Raw genomic sequence first — 24,980 nt, forward strand, 5'->3', positions numbered from 1 at the left:
CCAAAATTTTCTTATCTGGGACGAAAGCTAATGTTTAAATTTACATCTTTGCTTTCCTAAACCTATTAGTAGTAGATTCGAGTTCATCTGGAGCTAACAGTTATTTCTGAATTCACTGTTTATGAAAAAATTTTCTAAATGGTGGAAATGAAGTTTTAGGCAGCCCTTCAAACTCGGTTTAATCGTAGTGGGTGATCTTCGTGAATTTAGGATCTTTCGTGATTCTTTAATCTGGTTTTACCAAAAGAGGTTCAAATTCAATTTTGAAAGAAAAAAAAAGTTTGAGATCTGTGTAATCTTTACGAAGCACGAGTAAAATGAAAAATGTAGATAACTGGAATTTAAATCGACGGAAACAAATTTTAAAACAAGTAAGTAGGTATTCAAATCTTCAATATTTTAATTTTTGCTAAAATTGTGGCTCCTTAAACGTTAAACGTTCCTGTAATCATTTAGAAAAACAAACAGAGAAAAGTTCAACTCAGCGAAGGAGATAGTTGTATTATATTTGGAAGAACATGCTGGAATTTCTAGAAATCTTGTAAACCCCGAAAAATATTATGATCCTTTGGAATTGGAAATTTCTGCTCCGAAATTTTTACTAGATATTTATAACGCTTTGGATGGAAATAAAGTAGATAATGAATTTAATATAAAAATAGAAGATATGCAATCTGTCAATCTGTGCAGGAAAGTGATACAAAAATGACATTTTTAGCTCGAAGTATACGTATATTTTTAAAAATTATAATAATTATGTACTTGACCTGATATTCTGAAATTCGTATGTTCCAAATTCAACACGTGTTGATTCATTTAGACGAACATTTAAATGCTCCCAGACATGAGAAAGGTAGGTAGAATATTGTGGTTTGAAGTTGAATGATATATTTCTGAATTTTGGGATATTGCTTTTTTCATTTTTTTACACTAGTGATTTTGTTTGGTAGTAAAATTTTCTAGATGTGCGATCAAGTTCTTTCGTTTTTCTGCTCGTTGATTTTTAATGAATACCTAGGTAGATAATTCTAGAGCGTCCAATGCGAGCTTGGATTTCTCCAAAAACTAAAAAGTAAGAGAATTTAAGTAATTTAAGCAGCTAAAAATTTCAACCACAAAAATCAAAATTTTCTCCTACTCAAATTTTGTTACAAAAAAGTAACTTTGGTGACCGAAAAATCTCGAAAAAGTAACCAAAAGAGTGACAAACCGTCATTTTAAAAAAGAGTAGGTACTTACTACCATTTTGCAACATTTTAGTAAATTTAGTAAAAGTGAATTTTTGGAAATTTTTGACTAGGTACTTGTAAGTGTGATTTTTTGCAATTTCTACAAAAAAATGTCAATTTTCAACAAAAATCAAGACTTTGACAATTTCAGCAAAAGGTATGGCTTTTTGACAACTTTTAGCTAGAAAATGAGATTGATTGGGCTATTTTATTTTTAAAAAATATACTATTTTGGAATTTTTGAAAAAGAAATGAAAATTTTTAGACATGCTATTTTGTCAATTTTGTAGCAAAAAGCAGGATTTTTTTCGCATTCATTGACAAAAAAGTGAGACTTTTGGACAATTTTTTAATAAGTGAGACTTTTTTGAATTTTTTGCGAAAGAATAATTTTTAGCCATTCACAAAAATCCAAATATTCTTTACAATTTTTGAAAATTGCGAGAATTTTTTTCGATTTTTGGCACAAGGCAAGAACTATTAATAATTTCAACAAAAAACTACATTTTTTGGTAATTTTTGTCAAAAAAGCGAGTTGGATTTTTATTGCAAGCAAATGACAATTGTTAGCCATTTACAAAAATGCAAAACATTTTTTCAGTTTTTGAACATGCAAGAATTTTTGACAATTTTTGGCACAAGACGAGAATTGACAATTTGAACAAAATACAAAAACCAGCAGCATTTTTGCTAAAAAGCGATTTTTTTTTTAAAACAGGACTCCGGCAATTTTAGCAAAAATTCTGCTATATTAAAAAAGAGTTACAATTTTTTGTTTTGGAAAAAAAAACGAGACTTTTGGGTAATTTTTCTGGAAAAATTTCAGAAATTTTGCTAAAAAGCGAGAATTTATGTCACTTTTTTGCCAAAAAGCGAGTGTTTGACAATTTTAATTTTACCAAAAAACAGAATTGAAGCTTCGAGAATTCAAGCTTTCTACTCAGCACCAAAACTTTCCATTGCCCAACTTTTAGTTTTAGTGTTTCAGTTCAGCTTTAAAATTTTTTTGAATATTGATGATGATGAATAATATTTTCCTTAAAAACCTTGGGAAGGCGAGGGTTTAATTCTATTCTGGAGATTTTTTTCCAGTGGATTAGTAGGCATCATTTCTTTTTTCTTTTAAAGTAGAATGATGTAAAAAATTTGGGAGATTTTTAACTTCATTTTTGGTAATATTGGTAGCCAAGTAAATAGGTAAACTAAAAGTGAAATCAAAATTCTCTAAGTAGTTAAATGTCAAAAAGAGAATATGAAATCTAAGATCCACTGAAGACATCAGAATATCTGGAACCTGGAAACCAACACCAATAATTTGACTTTGAAGGTTGAAAATATACCTATAGTTTTAATTCAATTTTTTTGAATTGATCGGAAATTGGAATTACTTTTATACGTTTATTCTTTTCCATTGTTTTATTTAATCATTTTATTTATTTTTAATACCTAATAATATTAAAATTATTCAAATATTTCATTAAATGAATTATAATACAAACATATTATTTTGAATTTCGAAATAAAAAGTTAAGAAATATTTTTTAAAAACATTTTTATATTATGTAGATATTAAAAATGTAATGTTTTGATTAAATTCAAATATTTAAATGATACGTGTCGTATCGGAAATGAGTATTTTCGTTATTTTGTGCTTGAAAGTGGTCGATTTTTGACTAAAACGCGTCGAAATCGCAATAAATTACAATAAACGAGTTCTTAAATCACATTATAATTTGTTATTTCTTCAATTTTGCTTTTTAATAAGAAAATACATATTCTATAACGCGTTTTTTTGACACGAATTATTTCTGAATATTCAATACTTAATTGTAAAAAAAAAACAAAAAATTACGTCAATTTGTTTGCAACCATTTCTACTTTTAAAACAAAGTTAAACAATAAACAGAACTGTTCAACGCCTCATATTACGAGTACATTTCAAAAAAAAAAAAAAATTGAAAATAACATAATTAATTATTTATAAGCATTTACCTTGTTAATAAGGATGAATTTAGACAAAAATTTCTTCGTAGGTATTTGAATCATAGGTAGGTACATTAGATTATTTTTTTGTAGGATGAAGTTGAAAGTTTCCAATCATTTGCCCCTTCAAAGGGAAAGAAAAGAGGGGCTGTGCAGGAATTTTACCTACAATCATAGCCTATTGTTCATTGTTTTCTTTTCCTCAGTCGAAAAATTTATTATTTTTAAAAAATTTCATCAAACGAGTTTTTTTTCAATTACTTTACTGCATTTTAATTTGCTCAATTTTACTTCCTAAAGTCGTCAATCAAGTTTTCAAAAAAAAAAAAAAAACAAAAAAACCGAATTAAGTAAAATAATTACTGCATTAAATTTTTTAAAATTAAAGATGGTAAATTTATTCCATTTTTGAATTTTTAAATTTTCAATAGATCCAGAAGATGATTAATTTTATCAAAAATTAGATTTGCTTGATGAGTTGATGAAATACTTTCTGATTCCAATTTCGCAAGAATTCAATCAGGTTTAATTAAAAAAGAAAAGAAATGAATTCAAAAATTACTTTGATTTTGTGTTTTTGAAATCATGAGGACCTAAGAATATTTCAATCGATCACGGCCGATTTTCGTTTTTAAAAAGGTTGAATAACCTAGTATGATGAATTAAATCCAATACCTAATCTCATTAATTATTATTTATTTTGAATTTTATTAGAATTTTTTCATTTACCTATTCATTTTCTACCTTCCCCCTTTTTTTTCATCTTTGTAAGTAATTAGTAATTTGTTGCAAAATGTAATTGAATTTTTTCGGGCAGGTGTACTGTATACTATTGTGTGTATCTCATTCTTAGAATTACATATGTACGAATAGTTGCAGACGTGGTATTGTCCATCAAAGCTTGTATTCTTTGGAGTGGTGTTATTTACATATCAATGGCTTTTTAAAATTGAGTAATTTTTATCTCTTTCTTAGCACTCACATATAATTTTATTGACGTCAACTTGAAAAAAATTCCTATAACACGTTCAAACAGAAATGCTTGCTTACACGTACATATTTTATATTGTAGATTTTTCAATACAAAAGTTTTCCAATTTTTTTTGGAATAACGTCGACTTTATTGAGAGCTGAAAAGTTGGATTTCAAGGTGTTTTTTAAAAAGGAATTTGAAGCGAAATTCAACGTTCACCCTCCCCTTTCCCTCCTCATTCAGGAGACATTCCTCGACGTAGGTTCGGTAGATAGATGATAGATTTATAATAATGTACATTAAAATTACAATAGATAGCGTAGCGGTGCTGTCGTAGACTTATGTACGACGTACACGTAAACTGTAGGTTAGTATGTAGGTCAGTAGCTGGTTCTCAAGGCCACTTCACTACTTTCACTCTCTTTAGCTGCGCGTTAGTTGGGCAAAGGGGTAGGTGAAGATCATTTTCGTTCGCAGAAAAGGAAAGTGATTTTTATTATCACATCGATAATGTAGGTCAATGTCGGTAGGTTCATTGCGCTCACTCTCACTCGCACTAGTGACTGTGTGACTGGTTAGCTAGGAAGTTTTTATTTACTCATCCACGTGTTTTCCGGGTGAGGGGAGGCAACCGAAGTTTGCCATTTATGGAAGGGAATTGAGGGGTGGTAAACTTTCATTCATAATGCTGGCCCTCTCCTTTCCTCGCTATTCTCGCAACAATAATTTCATTCATCTTCGTCAAGATTTCCGATTTTCGTACAAATGAATGTCTTGCAAGGTGGAATGCGCAAAATCTCGCCCCAAGTGAACTGTGAATAAATTTTTTTTCAAAGTCGATAAATTGAGATTTCGATAATTTTTATTTACCATGGAAAATTTTTCGCATGCATCCACTAATTGCTAAAAATATGTTTTATCGTTGAAAAAAAAAATGCTCGTCTTTAAAGTAAAGTAAGCAGTAAATGTCGAAGTTCCAGATTTTCTTTTTCAAAAGTGATTGGAAATTCGAAAAACTGAAAAACGTTTCAATACGAAGCTTTTTTTAGCAACATTATTTTCATAGCTAACTTTGAAAAAATTCCAGCTCATTGTAATTACAAAATAAAATGAGCTTCAAATAAAAAAAATTAAAACAACTAGATACAACAACTACCAATTACATAATATCTACTCGTACATAGTACATTTTCTCTAATTTATTCATTAGGTAGCTCTGAAATTTTGAAATCTGCTGACATCTATTACAGTGCAGTAAATTTGTGTGAAAAGAACAAACGTAATATTGAGGCTTTTGATTTCTGTATCATTTTACCATCGATGTATTTTACTGAATCGATTTGAAATATTTCCAGGGCTTGAGTTTTAAATCGAAATTCTCTTTTTTTTTCAAAAAATCTTGGTTACCTATCTACATACATTTACCTACATGTGGTTTTTGACCGTATAGCTGAATTTATGGAATATTACGCGTACAGGAGGATCTTAAATTGACATGGATACCTAATAAAAACCAATATTACGGAGAATTACACAATCTTATTGCTTCACATCAGATAGTAGCATTATCCTTTAATCAGGTAGGTAAGCTACATATGTATTACTAGCTTTGAGAATTTCTGAGTATTATGAAGGTATCATCTTAATATGTTCAACTTTTTATTTGATAACTCAGTTCAAAGTTTTCCTAATTCTGAAAGGAAATTATGGTAAACCGTTAGAAACCATCGCTCCAATTTATGATCAAGGGAATAGAACAGTTTTTCATGCAATTGGTGTTCGTCAGATTTTGCATTTAATATAAAAAGTAGGCTATTCTACTTGTCTGAATATTATCCTTACTTTACGTTGAAAGTTTCAAAACATCCTGCATCAGATAAAAAGGTTGTGCAGATGAGTCTAATAAAAATTGAGTAACCATCATAGTGCCACTGGCACCGAGAATTGATACATTGCGTCAAAGTGAGACTGGGACGCAAGTGCCAGTTATCAGTGCCAGTGCCAGTGTGGAAAAATTTGAAGAGAGCGCACGCGATTTCAGTCTCTTCCAATCATCATTTCGTTTCTACAGTGTTACCTTAGTAGAAATCCATTGCGTAATACTTCTATATTCCATGAATTTTCTTCGAAATTTTTCGGCTCCTGCTGGGTTCGAGAACCCGGGTACCTCGCGTGACAGTCCGTTGCTTAACCAATTCCGCCACCGCGTGAGATATAAATGATCGCAATAAAGTGACTGTTAGCTGATTTTTGTGAAAAGAATTTGCGTTTTGCACTTTTGCTCATTCATTTTGAGCATGTATCACTCAAAATTTTTTGACACTAATTCTTTTTGTGAAAATTATCATCAAATTAACATTACATCTGATTATCAAAATTTTCATTTGCTTAAATCTTCAATTTCAATTTGTATTTTTCTCCCTAAAAAATTCTAGAAAGGTTCCAATTTTTAAATTTTTTTCCCAATAAAAATTTTCAAGAGTATAAAGCTCAAAAATTTTAAATATTTAAAAAACAACAAATTTTTATTTTTGTTGTAAAAGCGCTTGTTCAACAAAAAATTATGTTTTGTTTTTGAGAAAAAAGTTGCAACAAGGTTTTAAAGCAAATTTTTCTCATATCCAAAAAAAATCAAAATACCAAGTATTGAAAAGCTACTCCTCAAAAAAAAAAAACTTTTTTTGAAAATGAGTTTTTTTTCAAAATTTAGAGATTTTTTCAGAAGAAATTTTAAAACTTGTATTTCTTTTTCTTACTTAACCAGACGTTCTTTTGGATGGATCGCGAAAAAAATTGGAAGATTTTGAGAAAATTCAGCCCAGACCTCCATTTATTTGAGATTCTGAGTCGATCAAAGCTATTGATTTCTTCTGAGCGATTAAAAATTTCCAAATTTCTAGGAGTTTTAGTGTAAGGGAAATTCGTGTTTTTAAAATATTTACTCAATTTTAAATCAAAATTCAATTCTAAAAAAAATCTGAAATTTTGCAATTTTTTAAATTTTTTATGTTCCAGAAAAGTTTTAAACAACAAATAATTTTTCTCATATTTAAAAACAAATTTTTCAAAATATTGAAAAGCTGACTGATCCTGAAAACTTTTTTTAAAAATGGAGTTTTTTTTCAAAAATCAAAAAATTTTTTTAAAAGAATAGAAAACAGATATTTTTATAAACGAGTAGGTATAAGCACAATAATTTCAAATTTTTTCTTTCTAAGCGGTTGAAAATTTGAAATTGCATGGTATTTTAGGGTAAATTCATGTTTTGAAAATATGTTCTTCTTGAATTAAGTATAACGCAATTCATTAACTTTGTGAAAATCAAAAGATAAATCATTTCTGAAAATGAGGAAATATTTTTTTATAATAAAGTATAATATACATCGCCAATTTCAAAACGTAAAAAAAATGAAAAAATTAGCCAATTAGGTACCTACTGGGCAATTTTTTAAATTAAAATTGTTTCCGGAATAATGACTTTCAATGTTTTGGCATAATTAATGCAAAATGTTTGTGAAAATAAATTTCAAAATACTCAGCAGAACCCTAAAAGTGATTTGGGATTTTGATGGCAATGGTCTAGATTGACGCGAAATCTTGAATACTTATCTTCCAGAACTGAGTCATTTTTTTCAAAACAGATTGGGAAAAGCTTAAAAAAAATATGAAAATTGAAGTTTATAGGAGCATGTTTGAGTCAGCGCTTTAAATTTAAAAAATGTTTTTACTTCTTTGTTTTGTTTTTTTCAATTAGCAACTCTGTAAAAATTATAGGTATAACAATAATAAAGGTACCTATTTACTAGTGCAAGAACTTGGAAGGTGGGTTAAAAATCCTATACGTATCAAAACCTAACTGATCTAGACAGCTTCAATTTCAAATTATCTTCATCTTGGTTTCAAAATCAGACAAGTGCATTTTCAGGTTCTTTTTATTAGTGGTGGGGGGCAATGTTGGAAGGATATTTTTTGTATTTTTGTTACTCAGTATCATCACTACAATTTGTCAAATATCCCCCGGCCCCCCGCCTTTACAATGCTGTATATTTTTGTAACAAAAAACATATAGTTTTTCTCAAAATCAACCCTGTGGCGTTTGTCTAACTTTGTAACCAAGCTCCTCACTTGGATTCGCACAGATGCAATTCAAGTGCTTGAACTTGAAGTGCTAGATGCTAGGTAGTAGGTACTGTTTTTTTACTTACCTTACCGTTTTGGCAAATGCGAAAGAGTGTAAAAATTTGCCAATATTGGCATTCTTGTGCAGGTGTGCACTGCCTATCGAACAGAAACACGTTGCTTTTGCTAGTTTTGACTTTGACGAAATTTCTTTGACTTTTACTGTACTTACAGGGTGCGCAGAAATATCGTGTACCCCTAAAAAAGTTTTCTGCCAAATAAAATATTTTCGGTTGATTTTGATCACAGCGAATGATAAATAATAATGATAGCACATGATTGGTTGTTGGACTGAGGTGATAAGATTCTACCAATATGCATCTATATTGTATTTCACATTGTCAACCTATTTTTAATAAAAAACTTTTTTCCAGGTTCACGATATTTTTGCACACCCTGTATATCGCAAATCGCATAATTATAGGACATGAGCGGAGTGGGGTCTGGGGTAAACCAAAAGTCCAAAAATAAGAAAATAAGATATTATGTACCTCTACCTAAACGAGTCGAGCCGTCGAGCGTACAAAAGAAAAATCATAATGTTTCTCATTCTCTGACTCTGAGTCAGTCTCAGTCTCAACTCAGTTTACATTTCGTGTTGCTCGCGTGCGGTCGTGGGTTCGGTTTAGTTTATTTGATCGGCTCATCCTTCGGCTTACCTTCGGCTGCTTATTTATAATATCGTTCGTTCGTTCGTTTCGTTCTCGGAAGAAGTGTTGTGTATTTTGTGTGCGTTTTTATTATCATATCGAATGTGCGCGCGCACTGCGCTGCTGTTTCTTTACCCCTCTCTATACACGAGTGAAGCAATTGCGTTGCCATGGCAACCGCCAGTCGAACCAAGTATAACCCTTTACTCTTCCTAGAAAAAATAAAATACACATGTTCCAAGTTCCAACTATAGTTCCAACTATCAAACCAACGTGTTGCTGCGATTTCGCTCGCGAATTTAATTTAATTTACGGTTATCTGTGTGCTCAGTGCTGTGTACGTGATTTTCAGGTGATTTTCTTTCAGGTGATTTTCGTGTTATTTTCAATTCTCGCAATGCAGAATTGTAGCAATGTAGTACCTTTCTATATTACATAATCATATATTATGCATGCTATTTGAATGTGTGAACCACGTCACTTTATCGACAAAAAAATTGTAGGTATGATATCTATAGGAAAAATTGTCAATTCTTCTTAAAAACTCGTCATTTTTTATGGAAAAAATTGGTACTTTATCTCGCACCAATCGGTTAATTTCCAAGCATAAAACAACAAAGAAATTGGACAATTCGCATTGAAGTTCCGAACATGAAAAAAAAACAGGAGGATAAAGATAGGCGGAGGGGTTGAAGGCCACATTCATCATGGACCTACTTCCAAAATTTTTATTAATTTCGTTAGGTTTTTCCCTTATGTACTTCGCTCAGGCTAAATTGCTCTTTTCTATTGCCGCTGTTTCGCTTCTTGAAACTTCAAACTTTGAAAAGTTTTTGTCTATGCTTCGCTCGCACCAATTTGATTCTCATCTTGACTTTTAAAATTTCAAGAAACTATTGATACAATTTTTAAAAAGTTTTGATTAACGATTAACGAATTCTTAAATTAAAATTGGAGTTGTGTGATTTTTCGAACCATAAATTTTTATTAAGCTTTCGTCCTCGATTCACTCGGGCCAATTTGGTTCTCTTCGATATACGAGTAGAGTCGATTTCAAGAAACCTACGGTTGAATTAAAATAATTTTTGATATTAGAAAAACCAAATTATTTCAAGGAAGTTGAGTTGATCATTTGATAAAACCAAACAGATGACCGTTTGAGATCAAAATGTGGGCAAAATTTAAAGCAAAAAAGCACATAGAATCACATTAGAGAATTTTCCACTGTCCACATGAAATTACTGTAATTACCGTCAATTTACCGGAATAATGTAGAGATTGACAAAAATTACCGACCATAATACCGACTGGAAATCAACAAATTACGACTTCAGTTATACAACTTGGGCTTCAATTACCAAAATTACCATTTATTTCATTTGAATTACGGTAATTTACCGAAATAATAAATTCAAATTTAGAAAATTTGAAAAATGCATTATTTTATACTTTATAGTTCAACGAAATTCATACAATGATTGCATTTCGATTATTATTTCAACGTGAATTACCACTTCGTACGGTAATTACGGTAATAACTCATCTAAAATGGAGAATTGTTAAATTATTGTTCCCAGCTTGAGTGAATGAATTGCCTTACAGCACATACTCAGTACTAAATCATCAAAAATTTCGTTCAACCGCCTCAATTTAATGATAATTTACCATAAATACCGAAATTGCCGTCTGATATTGAAACATTTTGAAAAGTGTGAAGTGTGATAATTTTACCAATTTTACTGGCCGACGAATTTACAGATTATGAACACAATAATTTCAGTAACTGCTCTTTTATTCATGGAAAAATTGAATTTACCTTAAATATGAAGTAATTACCTTAAATCCGGGGAAATTACCGAAAATCTTAGATAATTACACCAAATCTGAGGTAAATTACGGTAAAAGCGAATTTATTATGGTAAATATGAGGTACTTTGCTGTAAAACTGAGGTAATTACCAATATAAAGTAACTAAGTACCTTGAATACGAGCAGAAAATCATCGTAAATACGAAGTAATTACCGTAAATATGAGAAAATTGTTGTAAATATAAGGTAATCACCAAAAATATAAGGTAATTTATCTAAAATATGTGGTAACTAATTATCGCGAACCCGAGAAAACTGCTCAAGGAGCTTCAGTCGACATCTACATAAGCAGCAACTAGCAACCAGCAACTGGCAACTTGGCAACCAAATCAAAAAATTTTGATTTGGTTGCTAGTTCCAGCCAATAACCGAGCAACTTCTTATCATTTTCGTTCCACTGACGCGAAACGAAGTTGCTAAGTTGCCGAGTTGCCGCTTATGTAGCAGTCCACTCAATCTAATATTGATTTTTCCATTTATGAGAATCGTACTTCACATGACAGAGGAGGCAAATTAATACTCGTAGTTGGGCGGAATGGGGTGAAAATCTCATCATTTTGAATGAAAAATTATTTTAAATACGTATCAAAGTTATTTCCATCATCTTAAGTAATTTGATGAGTTAGCATCGTTTTTCTCAAAAAAAGTAAACACTATGAGGTTTTGAAATTATCTACTCACTTTGCTTTTAGGTCTGCCAAGGGTTCAAGTGTGACAAATTTGTCCTCCGTTATTTTGTTCGTGGAAAATGGGGTTCTACAAAATAGCTCAATTTTTTAGTTTCTCAATTTCGTTGAACGCTATGAATGACGTCCATATTTGTATAAGTATCGTGAGTTGATATAAACAGTCATGATCGTATTATTCAAGCACGCTTATGATGAAAATGAGATTAAAATGCCACGATGTGATACGCTGTATGTTTGAAGCTTTCGGCACATTGAAAATTCAATTCGAGATAAAGTGATCATTTATGTACATTGTACAAGTAGGTATGTGATTTGATAAAAAAATGTATGTGTTTGTTTTTCTACGTCCTATTTGGTTTCGATGGTTAAGCGTGATGTATTTTTGTGAACGATGTGAAAATTTTCAATTCTCGCGGTATTACTGACCTCAAGACAATGTTGATTTATTTTCACCACGAATACGATAAGTTTAAAGAAGGTATTACGTCATGTTACTTATTAGTACATATTATTTATCTGGTTCTTGAAAGTTTTGTGAAAATTAACGCTTTTAAGTTTTATCAGTGTTTTTCTTTTTGTTCCGAGCCATTTACCGCGAAAGGTCGTAGAATGGAAGGGGTTTCAATCTACTAGAATTATTAATGAAAGACGAGAAGAAAAATGTGGGATTATTGATCTCATCGTGTCGCGAGTATTAAAAGCTCAAAAATTATAAAACTTTTTATTAGAATTGGAATCGTTGGCCAGAAGTACGGAAAAATTGATAATTAAAATTATATAGCGTTTTAGATTAAAACGTGCATGAACTTCGAACAAAGGTATATACCTATTATCTTTCTGCGAAATGATTTAAATGAAATGGAAGGTTTCCAGGTGGTGTATTCAGACGAAAGTCGTACGCAAGTTGATTAAACCGCGATGAATAATTCATGTGCGAAAACAAAAAACTAGAAAATGCATCGGAGTGTACCTACATATTATATGAGTTGAGTCAGTTGAGTACGCGCAGTTGGATGAAATAAAAACGCCGAAAATTTTTATCATTGTGTACGACTGTGTTGATATTATGTATGTGATGTTCATGTATCGATCATGTGCGTGTTGCAAGGTTGACAAATATTTAAAATTTTGAACGACCTCGAAAGTGTAGGTTGTATTTTGCGGGAGATTATTTTTGGTGTTTTTGAATCGATAACGCGAGACTTCCGGTCGATTGGAGAATATTCGGCATGTGCTTGAGTTTTTTTGCTGCAAGAGAATCCTCTGGTGGAAACTACATTATATGAATCATCTCGTTCTCAAATTAAGAAAATCAGTCGTGGCGGAATGTTCTTCAAGTGTGTTTCCTAATTCTTTAGACTCGTCTTATACAGGGGGGGGGGGTGATTGAAAAATAAAATTCTGTCGCTCAATGTAAATAAACATATCATTAAGAACTACTCGGAAAATGAGTGGGGACAGAGAGGCAAAAATATAAAAAATGTTCTCAAATCTCAAAAATGGATTTTTGAAAAGGCTATGGTCAAAGTCTGAGTAGTATGTATTTTGTGATTTATTTCCAAATCCAAGAATATTGGCATTTCATCATTCTTATCAAAAAAACATCATTATTTAATTGGCTACTTTTCATGAAAAATAACTGGTTTACGAAAGAAAACGTACCTCTGTGTGTGTATTTAATAATAAAAAACTCATTCAATTTTTTTCTAAAACTCATGTGTATAAAAACACCTATCGGTAAAGTATCATCGATAAATTATCTAATCCACTTTGTTTCATTACCTTCCTCACTGTAAAACCATATTATTTGGTCGAGTATTCTGTTTCCGCTGGCTAGACTTACTCTCGTATACGCTTACCATAACAAGTGGAGCGAAACCTTTAATTCTGTTTCTGTGGTCAAGTAACCGTGGTGGACGACTGGACGGACGTGGACTTGAGTTGGTTGACGTAGGAGACGACGCTGCTGCTTTAATTCTCCGACGATACGTTCCTCTGTTGCAAAAAAAAAAAGAGAGAAAAAGGGAAAAACTGGTTTGGAATATTTAAAACTACAATGAAAGTATGACTCAGTGTTGCAAGAGTAGAGTAAGAGTAGGAGTAAGGAGTGCAAGGAGTGAGATTTTTTGAGGAGTATATGCTTGGAGTAAGAGCACTCCATGCTGTAGTGTGGAGCTATACTCCTATGCTGGAGTACTCCTTCTGTTTCAAAAAGGAGTAGGAGTGGAGTTGGAGTGTTGCCAAATCAAAACTCCATACTCGTCTTTTTTTTCCTAAATTTGTGACTAATTACATCAAAATGTTGCTGTTACTTACGTATTTTTAATTCTTTTATTTATTTATTTTACTGTTTTTCTCATTCGTTATTGCCATTGATATTATTTTATCAATTATTGATGTACTTTTACCATCTTGCACCTTTAATTCATGGATGTAATCAATAATCAATCACTCAATATTTGTAGAGTCAAATTTCCTGAAAAATAATGAAAAATGATAGGAGTAAGGAGTGGAGTAGGAGTGGAGTAAGAGTATTGACAGTTCCTCTGGAGTGAGTAAGGCGTGAGTATAATGAGTAAATTTCAAAACTAGGAGTGGAGAGTGGAGTCTGGAGTATGATGAAAATGCTTGGAGTAAAAACCAATACTCTTGCAACACTGGTATGACTCGGTTGAAAATGGAAGTGTTTTTTTTTCTGTGTCCAATGCATCGATGCACCGAATAACGTTGCCAAGGACAAATTTTATATTGATGAATGAGACGAGAGACGCTCTTGTTCGCACATATTACCTGCTGTGATCTTGAATGAAGGTCGTAAAAGTGATGTCGTTCGTGCTGCATTATCGTTTTATCGATCAAGTATAATTCGCCGGTATTGAATTAATGGAAAAATTATATTTTTAAATTTCAATCCAAGTCTATATCAAATATAAAAAAAAATGTAAAAATGCTAAAACATCGAAATCCAGTATCTGTTTCAAGTTGAGGTTATCCAAATGTGTATCTTTCGATCAAAGTTGGCTTTGCACTTTAAGACCGGTTCAATTTTTCCAGATTAGACCAATTTTCACTTATAGCTTTCAACGAACCCTAATGAGAAAGCTTTGAATGAAAGTTATATGAGACAAAAACGAAAAATGACATTCATTTGTCCTCAGAAGTCAAAACTGATGAAATGATGATTTTTGAACGAAAACAATTTTACAGCATATTAATAGGGGAGGGGTTTCTCACTGAGAAACGCTGCTTAAGTTTCTGTATACACTTTTTGAAAGGTCTTACAAAACGCCTGCATTTCAATCTGAAAATGTTATTAGATACCCTCACTAAATGGGATAAGGGAGGCAAGAAAACCGCTGTTAAATTCATTTTTTAGACCCATTCTACGAGTAAGTATGTCCTTCATGAGTCAATCGTCTTTTTTCAGAAAGTGGATGGGAAGGAGGAGGTGGTGAAAAAAAACTGAAAACATCATTTCTCATTCAAAGAAAATTCAAGAATTGCAAATTTTCTGAAATAAACTCAGAAAAACTTTTAATTCTGTTCTTATATTTTTTGTTGATCACATCATTTGATCATCAATGTCGCTTTTTAATCGTTTTTTACCCGCCCGTACATTTTACGTGGTGACTAAAAGTCGCCAACGATGTAGCCAAGGAAGGAAGAGGCGAAAGGGACATTCGCCCTCTTCTTGTGGATAAAAATTTGTTGTAAAGCATACGAAATGTTTTTTTCCCTTCTGAACTAATTCGTTTAATAAATTTCCATTTTCATGAAATGATTTTATAATTTGAAGGGTTCTCAGAAAATTATCTCAAATTGCATCTTTTGAAACAATGAAATTCTTGTTTTACCCTTCCCTGGAGAAAATCTTGGCTACGTCACCGGCCACTGGAAGTTGCATGAATTGATGCATGACATCAACACTATTTCACTGACCTCAGAACTCGCCTCATATGATATACATATCTCAAGGGTTAAAAAATACTTCGCAATAAAAAAACGAAAATGTTGATCACAAATTAGAATTTTTTAATCATCTTCAACTTGTACACATCTTCAATTTGTCAGAAAACGACACGACGCTCATTGAATTCTCAGATCAGTGATTCCCGTTGAGTAAATGAGCAAGGAGAGAGATTTTTTTGAAAAATAGACCTCTGTATAGTTACATCTTTTTTTATTGTAATCTCCCAAATATCCAACTTGAAACGCGAAACATCATCGAGCTATGAAACGTTAATCCGTTCTCATTTTTGATACTTTTTTCAGCATTTAATGATCATTTAACCGATTAAACTTTTCGAATCGCTTATTAATTATTCTCTTTTTTTTTGGTATTTTTCCAGAACACAACGCGATGAGTGTGAGTGATTCCGATGACTCGGGTAGTATGAACTCGATGTTGCACGTCAGAGCTTCCGAATTGTACCCGAAGAAAGAACTCATAGAGACACTGGAATCAGCTTCTATTCAAGCACCTTTTACGCCACTGTGCGGCGAATCTATCGAATACATCGCGCGAATCGCCGATGGTGTTTTAGCTTTATCCAATTACCGAGTATATTATCAAAAAACCGGCAAAGATGGCAAAGGAGATTTCAATATACCTTTGGGATTAATCGAAGGAATCGAAATTAAGGAATTGTTTTACCTGTATATCTCCTGTAAAGATTGCAGAACTTATAGGTGAGTAATTACTTATTTTTAATGGGTTTTCGAGCCCGAGTAGGTGGGTGGCGTGTGTAATTAAAATACGAAAATTCGTCCGTGGAACGAGAAAATCGCATTGAAAATTTCTATAGAGAATGCATGGTTTTCAATTCGCACGTGATTATTATATTCGCGAGGTTTTTTAAAAAAATTTTCTTCTATTTTAATTCGTAATGAATGTATTTATAAATGTAATATTTTATCGAGGCGTGTCGTGCGTTGTAATTTTCATTTTCAATGCTACGGTATCCCAAATTACGTATACGAGGAGGACGATTGAAAATGATGGGAACGGAGGATGGCGGTAGGAGGAAGAATCAATGTCGATTTTGCATTTAGTTTTAAAGCGACCGCGTTGAAATACATATTAAGTATAAGAGTAATATTTCAAAGTGAATTTTTCATCGAACGAATATTTCACGCTTGAAAAACGTATACACAAATCATTTATCTATCGAATCGACGCGACGACTTGGGTTAAATTGATGGCTGTGTGAAAATTTCATTGTAAATTTTTAGTTTACTGTGTCTCTAAGAATGTAGGAAGAACAGTAGTAGGTACATATGTATTTGTGACGCAGAACTATAGAACTTCACTCGTGTTTGTCTTGAATTTTGGACTCATTTCTTTGAAATTGATTTGTTTTCAGCTTCAATAATAATAATCTCGCTCACAAGAAAGTAAATCACAGAGTGTGATAAAATAGCGCCAGAAAAAATTTCACGCGTAAAAGTGTATTTTTTCGATTTTTCGTGATTTTTTTGAAAATCAAAAGTCCAAAAACGAGGGGAAAAACACAAAATTTTACCAAATTGACTTGGAAAGCTGAAAGGAATGCTCTCAGTTTTCGACTCGCCAAATGCTGGAGCCTTCAGAAAATTTTTTAAACATTGAAATTCCCACAAACCTTCATCGTCTAGTTTTATCATTGAGAAAGGTTTCATTTAGTGAAATCAACTACTTTTTTTTCAAAAATTCAAGATGAAAGAAAATTTTAACGAATTGAAAAAAATATCAATAAAATTCTTCGATGCGTGTTTTTTTTTGTCAATTTAAAAAAAAAATAAAATCTGAAAAATTGACAATTTTAAATAGGTACCTATCTATTACTTTTGGCGCAAAAAATTGTTATACTGGAATTAGAAGTTCGAAGAATTTTCTGCAAAACTTGAATTTTAATGTTTTGTAATTAAAAAATAAAAAGAAAACTAACTGGCTACATGAAGCATTCTTGAAAATTATTCTAAAAAAGTGGGAAAATAAGTAGGTAGAAAAATACAAATTTAAGCATTTTATATGGGAACTCTTGAAAAAAAAACAATTAAAAACATTGAAAAACTAGAAAATATTTGTAATTTCTATTTTATTCTCTTGAATTTGAATTTACTAATTTTTATGACTAGGTATTTTTTTTGATATTTTTTTATCCAACTTGGCGAAGTTGTCAAACTCCAATCGCAAAACATCATTTGCTACCAGTACGTAGGTCTCGTAGATATCTGTCTCAAAAGTCCCCCCCCCCCCACCACCAAAAAGTAATATATACAAATGAAAAATGTCGAACCAGAACGTTATATTTTTAAAAAAAAAACTACATACATATAAAAGATACAAAATGAGACCATAAAATAACTATGATCTTAATCTTAAAATAAAATACGTAAATTTATTTACATGATGAGAATAGAAGATGAGATCATGATGATCATATTATCAAGCGGCAAGTGGGCAGTAAGTAGCCCTCCAACGGTAAAAAGAAAATCCAGAAAAATAAATTTTACGAATCAAAAAAAAAGCGTCTTGTACCTTTTGCATTAAAAAACTTGGAAAAATTTCGCTCTCACTTGAAATTTTTAAAAAGTTTTCATTCGAATTTGATATATTAAATTCAGAAAAATAATCTCACACGTGAGAATCAACTTTTTTTTGGCCTCTCGGATAGTAAAATTTCAGAAGCTTGAATGGAAAATGATTGTATGAAAGATCTCAAAAAAAAAAAAAACAGAAAAAAAATAATTGAAGCACAAAAAAAAAGTTAAAAACAAAATAAATTATGGAAAAACTGAATTGAAATTCGAAATGCAAAAAAATCATTAAAACAGATCCGAAAATCAAAAAAAAAAAAACGTACCTAAATTAAAACCAAAAAAATAATGATAATACTTATGAATTAAAATAAGATTAAAAACGAACACAAAAAATTCAAAGACCTCGAAAAAAAAAGAAAAAAAGAAAGAAAATGATTAAAGCTCAAAAAAAATTAAAAACAAAATAAGTTTTGGAAAAACTGAATTTAAATTCAAAATGCAAAAAAAAAATAATTAAAATAGATTCGAAAAATTTTGGAAAAACTGAATTTAAATTTAAAATGCAAAAAAATAATTGAAATAGATTCGAAAATCAAATACAAAAAATTGAAAATGAAAAATCAAATATAAGTATGTAAACAGTAACTAACAAAAAAAAAAAACAAACAAACAAACATTGACAGTTGAAAACCCTCAAAATGAAAATGAACCAAAATTGAACATGAGAAAAGAATTGGAAAAATAAAACTTAAAATCTTAAAAATGAAATTAATCAATGAAATCAATCTTGAGAAAACAGAATGGAAGCAAAAGAAATAAAAAATGAGCAAAAAAACAATAAAAAAATGAATACACAAAAATTATGGAATTGATGAATTTAAAAAAAAAATAAAATATAAATAAAAAGAATAAATGTCAAAAATTGACAAATAAAAACAAGAAAAAATGATAGTAAAGTAAGTGAAATAACAAACAAAGAGAATTGAAAGACTTTAAAACAAAAAAAAACTAAAATTTAATCGAAAATTTGAAACAAAAAATGGAAACCTCGATACCAATAGAAACGAAAATTAACAACAAAAAAAAAGAACTTCAAATTGATAACCACAAGAAAATTTCATCAGAATCTCCGAATAAAAAATAAAAATTCCATGTTGGCAAGACAACCAGCCGAATTACGGCTGAACCTTTTCTTTTTTATTTTTTGCTTCCCTGTAAGGTTGGATTCTGACACTGACAACGGTAGGCGCCGTGGTAGGTTCCTCGCTGAGAGGCGCCGTGGGAGGCTGCTCGCTGGGAATTGAATTTCCGTCAGCTAGAAAAACTATATTCACAATAATGGTATTACTTACAAGTCATCAAATAATATTGGAATTAAGAAGTTTAGACTTACGCGCGCTGTCACGTTGATGTCTTAGATATATTATGGAATCTTCTATATGCCTTGGGGGCGATGTACTTGCGCGAACATACGGATTTTCTACGTGATTGGTGGTAGCTTTGTATCGCTCTTCTAGTGCGTCATATTCTTCTTCTTCTTGTTCTTCGCCATTGCTGTAGACTTTCTCTTCGTCCGACTCCTCGTCTTCGACTACTCCTTCGATTTCGTCATCATCGGCTTCATCGTCGTCTTCATCACCGTCTTCTTCCGGTTTATTTAGCTAGAAAAATATAACATTTTAAAAAATTCTTCATACACAAAAATTAATTAATCAGTCAGTGATTATACTTCATTCAACAGATTCGTAAGATCATTCCTATACATCTGAAGATGGTTTCTGTTTTTCAGCTCTTGTAATTCTTTTTCGGTTTCTTCAATTTGTGTTTTTATACTTTTTTCATCTTTAAAAAATTCCGTATTCATGTCGAGCATTTTGAAAACCTCGTCTGTATCCTGAAACATTCAAAACACATAGTATCACAAAATTTTACATATTTCTATCACGTGGAGAGGGAATAGTAAATACTTCAGATTTTCAATTATCAAATCACTGAGCTTTTATGAGCTTTTGGATTTTTTTTTTTTTTTTTTTTTTTTTTGGTTCAACACAACAAATTTAGTGGAAAAAATTTTAAAATGAAACTTACTTTATCGCCGAGGGTTTTCGTAAGGTCTGTCTCGAGTTTCATTTTGTAGGTTTCGTAATCGCTGTACAAAAAAATCAACCTATTATTAACCGGTTGAAAATTCGACGAAAAAATTCTAAATAAACATTTACCTCAACTTTGCTTTTAACTTATCAAGATTTTCTTCGAATTTGTTTTTCCGTTTTTCCAAGTTGGTCTTGTATATTACGAGTATTTTTTTGAAAAATTCTTCCATGATTTCTTCGGGGGAATTATATTGTTTAATTTTTGGTTTGTTTTCGCAGTTCCACGCCACCTGAAAACGTACAAAAATGAATATTCATGCAACATTGACAAAAGCGAAAATTCAACTTACCATGGGTTTTGTTTCAAGTTTGTCTCGAATTGAGAGTACATCTTTCAACGTTTCGCTTGTACTGTGTAAACTTTTTTTGGCATCTTCGGTGAGGACAATTTTTATAGATACGCTATTCTCGGTGGAGGAATTCTGAATTGATCTGGAAAAATAAATGTCAAGTATTAAATATGGGCTGTTGAAAAAATGTTGACGCATATTTTCACTTACTTTATCAACGCTGGTTGACCATTTTTTCTTTCGTTCAATAATGGACGTAGATGATTGTCAAGGTAAAAATCGACCGACCAACCAATTGGTAGATCCTTTATCACAAATACATTGCTGTTTACTTTGTCGATTTTACCGATAGTCCAATAGACGTCATTTTTAAATACAACTTCTCCGTTGAAATTTTCGAAGTGAGGTGTCTGAAAATAGGTAGGTAAACAAAATGCATTTAAAGAATGAAGTTTTTCAACGTCGCGAAAATTTTTTAAAGTATAGGTAGCAAGTAAATATATTTTTACAAGTAGTAACTTCTAACAAGTAACAACGATGAGAATTTTAATTATAAAAAAAAAAAAACATATTGTTCTAGCGAATTTTTGATACGATCAATGGTTTTCGAGGCATCAGTTTAAGACGTATAGTCGTGGGGGGGGGGGGGGGTTAAACCGTACGAAGGTAGATCGAAAGAGCAGGCAATCATTTGCAACCTGTCAAAATTTCAAGTGCTAAAGTGTCTTTTTCGATTTTTGGCGAATTTTTGAAACTCAAATTTAGGTCAAAAATGAGAGGAAAAAATCGAAATTTCACCAAATTGACCTAGAAAGCAGAAATTTGGATTTACCCTCAAATTTCTGCTTTCTAGGTCAATTTGGTAAAATTTCGATTTTTTCCCCTCATTTTTGGTCTAAATTTAATTTTAAAAAATTCGCCATGAATCGAAAAAGACATTTCAGCCCTTTCAGCCCTTGGAATTTTGATAGGTGACAAATGGTTTCCTGCGCTTTTGATCTGCCTTTGTAAGTACGAACACAAAATCTGAGATTTCAGCTGACCGATGAATTTTTTCTTATTGGGCCTAATTTAACTAAAATAGAAAAGAAAAATACAATTACATATAATTATCTTACCAATGTTTTTGTACGATCTGATTTACCTCCTCGACTTTCTACTGCTTTTCCTGCGGCCTTCTCCTAAAAATACAAGAATTATGAGTAAAAATCGAAATGATGCCTTACCATAGGTACCATTACCAACCTCTTCCTTTTTTACCATCGACAGCAATTCTTCTGTTATTCTTTTAGGATTATATGACGAGATTTTGGTTCGAAACCATTTTCCAATCGAATTCGCTCCATTGATGAGGATCAGTGGTACGATTGGTACCAGAAATTCCGTCTTTTCATCTTTATAGAAAATGTCGTCTTCCTCCGGGAAAACGAATCGCATTTTATCGCTACAAAAAAAGGAGAAAACAAATCGTGAACATTAATTTAATACATTACCCACCAATGGGATTGGCTAAAAAATAATTGTGTAGGTACTTGATTACTATCGGCGTTCTCATTTGTATCCCTCTAGTAGAATCCGTTTGTCTCAACCTTGCTGGTACCAACAGCGGTAAGTTGCATTTTTGCGTCAGGTTTATTCCGTCTGCTAATACATTTTCAGATGATGTACGAATATTTTCGGTGATTCCTTCCAATTCGAGGGTACATTTTTCGGATGAGTTGAAATTTTTCAATAAATCAAACGTGATCTGAAACATACATAAAATGTACATGATAATCGATGCCACAAATTTCTACTTTGAGGAAAAATGTATTTGAAATGATGCTTACTTTTCTGCTTTTGACGTTTAATCCGTCCATTACATGAGGTATTTTTCGTAAATTCTCATTTTTTATAAATCTTAAAAAAAAATAAGAAAAATACTGACGAAGAGTGATCTTTTTTTTTTCCATCCAGTTTTTGTGCTTTCTTGACACTTTATACGAAATGTCATTGAAGTACTTTTTTCGACTAACTGCAGTACTCTTCCGGTTGTCGAAAAACTGTAAATTGAAACGTAACATAAATAATGTAACAATTTTCTAAATACTTACACAATCTACCTACGCGAATAAATACTTACAATTTCCATGATTTTGTCATCATCTGACTGATCATATATAATTTCGTGGCATTTTTTTATGTATGTCGAATTATTGTCTGTAAAAAAAAAACATATATATATATATATATATGTATAATATATTATTAGGCCAATAAAATTGTGTTTTTTAAAAAATTGTACCTATTATACATATGAGAGACAGTAGATAGGTATAAGGTACTTACTTTTCGAAAAATACAAAAATTGCTGATTTAATAAACCGCGACAAGTTATATAAAAAAAATTCAAAACAAACGCTTTGAAATTCGCTCCGTCGTGCTGAAAAAAAAACACACATTATTAAATTGATGCTTTCCGTATACCTACATTGTGCTACATATTATACTTATTTACGTCGTCATTTTCGGTCATGATTATCAATGTGCGGTAACGCAATGTTTTTATTTCCTCCGAATTATCGTAACGTTTATCAAGTTTTAGGTCTAATGCGTTAACGAGCGGTGTCACCAAAGACGGATCACCCTGAAAAAAAAATCATAGGTACATACAATTCTTAGTAATGAAAAAAATTTAATAAAATGAAAAAACAAGTTAACCACTAAAACTAGCCAATTGGAATCGAGTTGAAATCTGGCTCACTGAAAGAACACGTCACCAAGTTTTCAGCTGCCGAAGTCGATTACAACGTATTCTGGAGCAATTTTAAATTGCTGGAAAAGAGTCAATTCTTGCTGGAGTCTCCAGATAGGTCCTAAGATGGTAGCAATTGATTGGAGGTTGGAGGATTTGTGCGAAATTTTTTAAACCGTTCAATCGTACGTAGATCGAAAGAGCAATCAAACATTTTTGTAACCGGTCAAAATTTCAAAAGCTGAAGTGTCTTCTTACTCTTCTTTGATTTTTGGCGAATTTTTGAAAATCAAGTTTATTAGGTCAAAAATGAGAGAAAAAAATCGAAATTTTACCAAATTGACCCGAAAAACAGAAATTTGGGCTTCACTCCAATTTTAATACTCTGAAGACAGCAACTTCAGCTGAGGTCAACTCATTTTGGAGCCTCCAGCGACTTTTTGAAAATTGAATTTCCACGAAATGTCATCAAACGCAGTTGGAAAGCCGAACTTCATTTTGCAAACTAATTTCAATACGCTATGAAGTCGACTGCAGGCGGATTTCAAGTCGTTTTGGAGCTTCCAGCGATTTTTTAGAAATAACTGGAGCCTCCATGAATTTTGGCTTTCCAACAGCATTTGATGAAATTTTGTGGGAATTTCAAGTTTCAAAAATCTGCTGGAGGCTCAAAACGGTTAGAAACAGTTTCCAATCGATTTGCATGGCAGGTCGAAAATAGAGTGAATCCCAAATTTCAGCTTTCTAGGTAAATTTGGTAAAATTTTGATTTTTTCCGAAATTTTTGACATAAATTTAATTTTCAAAAATTCGCCAAAAATCGAATAAGACATTTCAGCGCTTGCCTGCTCTTTCGATCTACCTGGAGTCTCCAGCAGATTTTTGAAAATTGAATTTCCACGAAATTTCGTCAATTGCACTTGGAAAGCCGAAATTTACTCCTCATATTTTGGCCATTTTCAAAAATTCGCCAAAAATCGAAAAATCAACTTCGGCCGCTGAAAATTTGGTTATGAAGTCTGGGTGACATGCTCTTTCTGTGAGCCAAATTTCAGCTCAATGTGAGTGAATGAAGTCAAGTTCCCTCGTATCAATTGTAAAAAATCTATGCTTACCATTTTTTCCAGGCCAACTCTTGTTAGTTTGTCTAATAACAAAACTCCGTATCTTTTCTGGTCGATGTGTTCGAGAATTGCGTTGTTGGCATGAACGGTATTCGTTACGATAAGCGTACAAATATTTGCGTTTATGGTACTTATTTCTGTAGCGTCTCGTAGGCCTTGTATATCTGAAATCAACAACATGTACTTATTTAGAATTTTACTATACATGATATATATATGTACTTATGAGCAGAGATGGAACGATTATATCGATGAAAATGGTAGGGAATTGGGAATTAAATTTCCAATGGACATAATTTGTTGTTAGTTTTTTTCTAGGATGCTTAGTTTTTGATTTTTTTTTAAACTAGAATTTTTTGAAAATTTTGCAAATTAAGCTTCATAAAAATTGATCTGGAGACGAAAAGAAGTGTCCTACGAAAAAGTTATACTTATTACTTATGGAGGAAAATTGTAAAGAATTACATTTCCAATCGACATAATGTCGTTAGTTTTTTTTTCTAGGATGCCTATAGTGACTTTTGGCTCACTCTGTGTGATAAATTTTTCTTTTCAGGTCAGCGAATTGGCAAAATTGTTATTTCAT

General features: G+C 31.6%; 2 protein-coding genes across 10 annotated transcripts in view; one reads left to right on the top strand and one right to left on the bottom strand.

Moving 5' to 3' along the window:
• Positions 1-82: 82 nt before the first annotated feature.
• LOC135847512 (liprin-alpha-1-like) overlaps positions 83-24,980 on the top strand; it is a 49,137-nt gene continuing 24,239 nt past the window's right edge. For 3 of the 9 annotated variants that reach the window (XM_065367061.1, XM_065367066.1, XM_065367068.1), the window contains exons 1-2: positions 9,219-9,381; positions 15,921-16,260. The gene's annotated coding sequence lies outside the window, so the exon portion shown is untranslated. The other 6 variants (XM_065367065.1, XM_065367063.1, XM_065367062.1 and 3 more) reach the window with 6 other exon arrangements.
• Positions 19,147-22,558, bottom strand: LOC135847511 (DNA topoisomerase 2-alpha-like). Its single transcript, XM_065367059.1, has 11 exons — positions 22,366-22,558; positions 22,069-22,283; positions 21,782-21,980; positions 21,655-21,717; positions 20,747-20,946; positions 20,537-20,678; positions 20,313-20,476; positions 20,182-20,242; positions 19,823-19,987; positions 19,487-19,754; positions 19,147-19,417 (listed from the first exon to the last, which is right to left on the bottom strand). The coding sequence occupies exons 1-11, from the start codon at positions 22,486-22,488 to the stop codon at positions 19,269-19,271; spliced, it is 1,749 nt and encodes a 582-aa protein (XP_065223131.1). The 5' UTR covers positions 22,489-22,558; the 3' UTR covers positions 19,147-19,268.

Source organism: Planococcus citri, chromosome 5 (assembly GCF_950023065.1).
Source record: "Planococcus citri chromosome 5, ihPlaCitr1.1, whole genome shotgun sequence".
Classification (NCBI taxonomy): domain Eukaryota; kingdom Metazoa; phylum Arthropoda; class Insecta; order Hemiptera; family Pseudococcidae; genus Planococcus; species Planococcus citri.

Excerpts from the sequence above, each read along its gene's own strand:
- LOC135847511 (XM_065367059.1), bottom strand. The coding sequence starts at position 22,488 with ATGGAAAAAAAAAAGATCACTCTTCGTCAGTATTTTTCTTATTTTTTT. Across the intron at positions 21,718-21,781 it reads CGATGGTAAAAAAGGAAGAG|GAGAAGGCCGCAGGAAAAGC; the intron begins GTTGGTAATGGT and ends TTGTATTTTTAG. Across the intron at positions 20,243-20,312 it reads AAGTTAAAAGCAAAGTTGAG|CGATTACGAAACCTACAAAA; the intron begins GTAAATGTTTAT and ends TTTTTTGTACAG.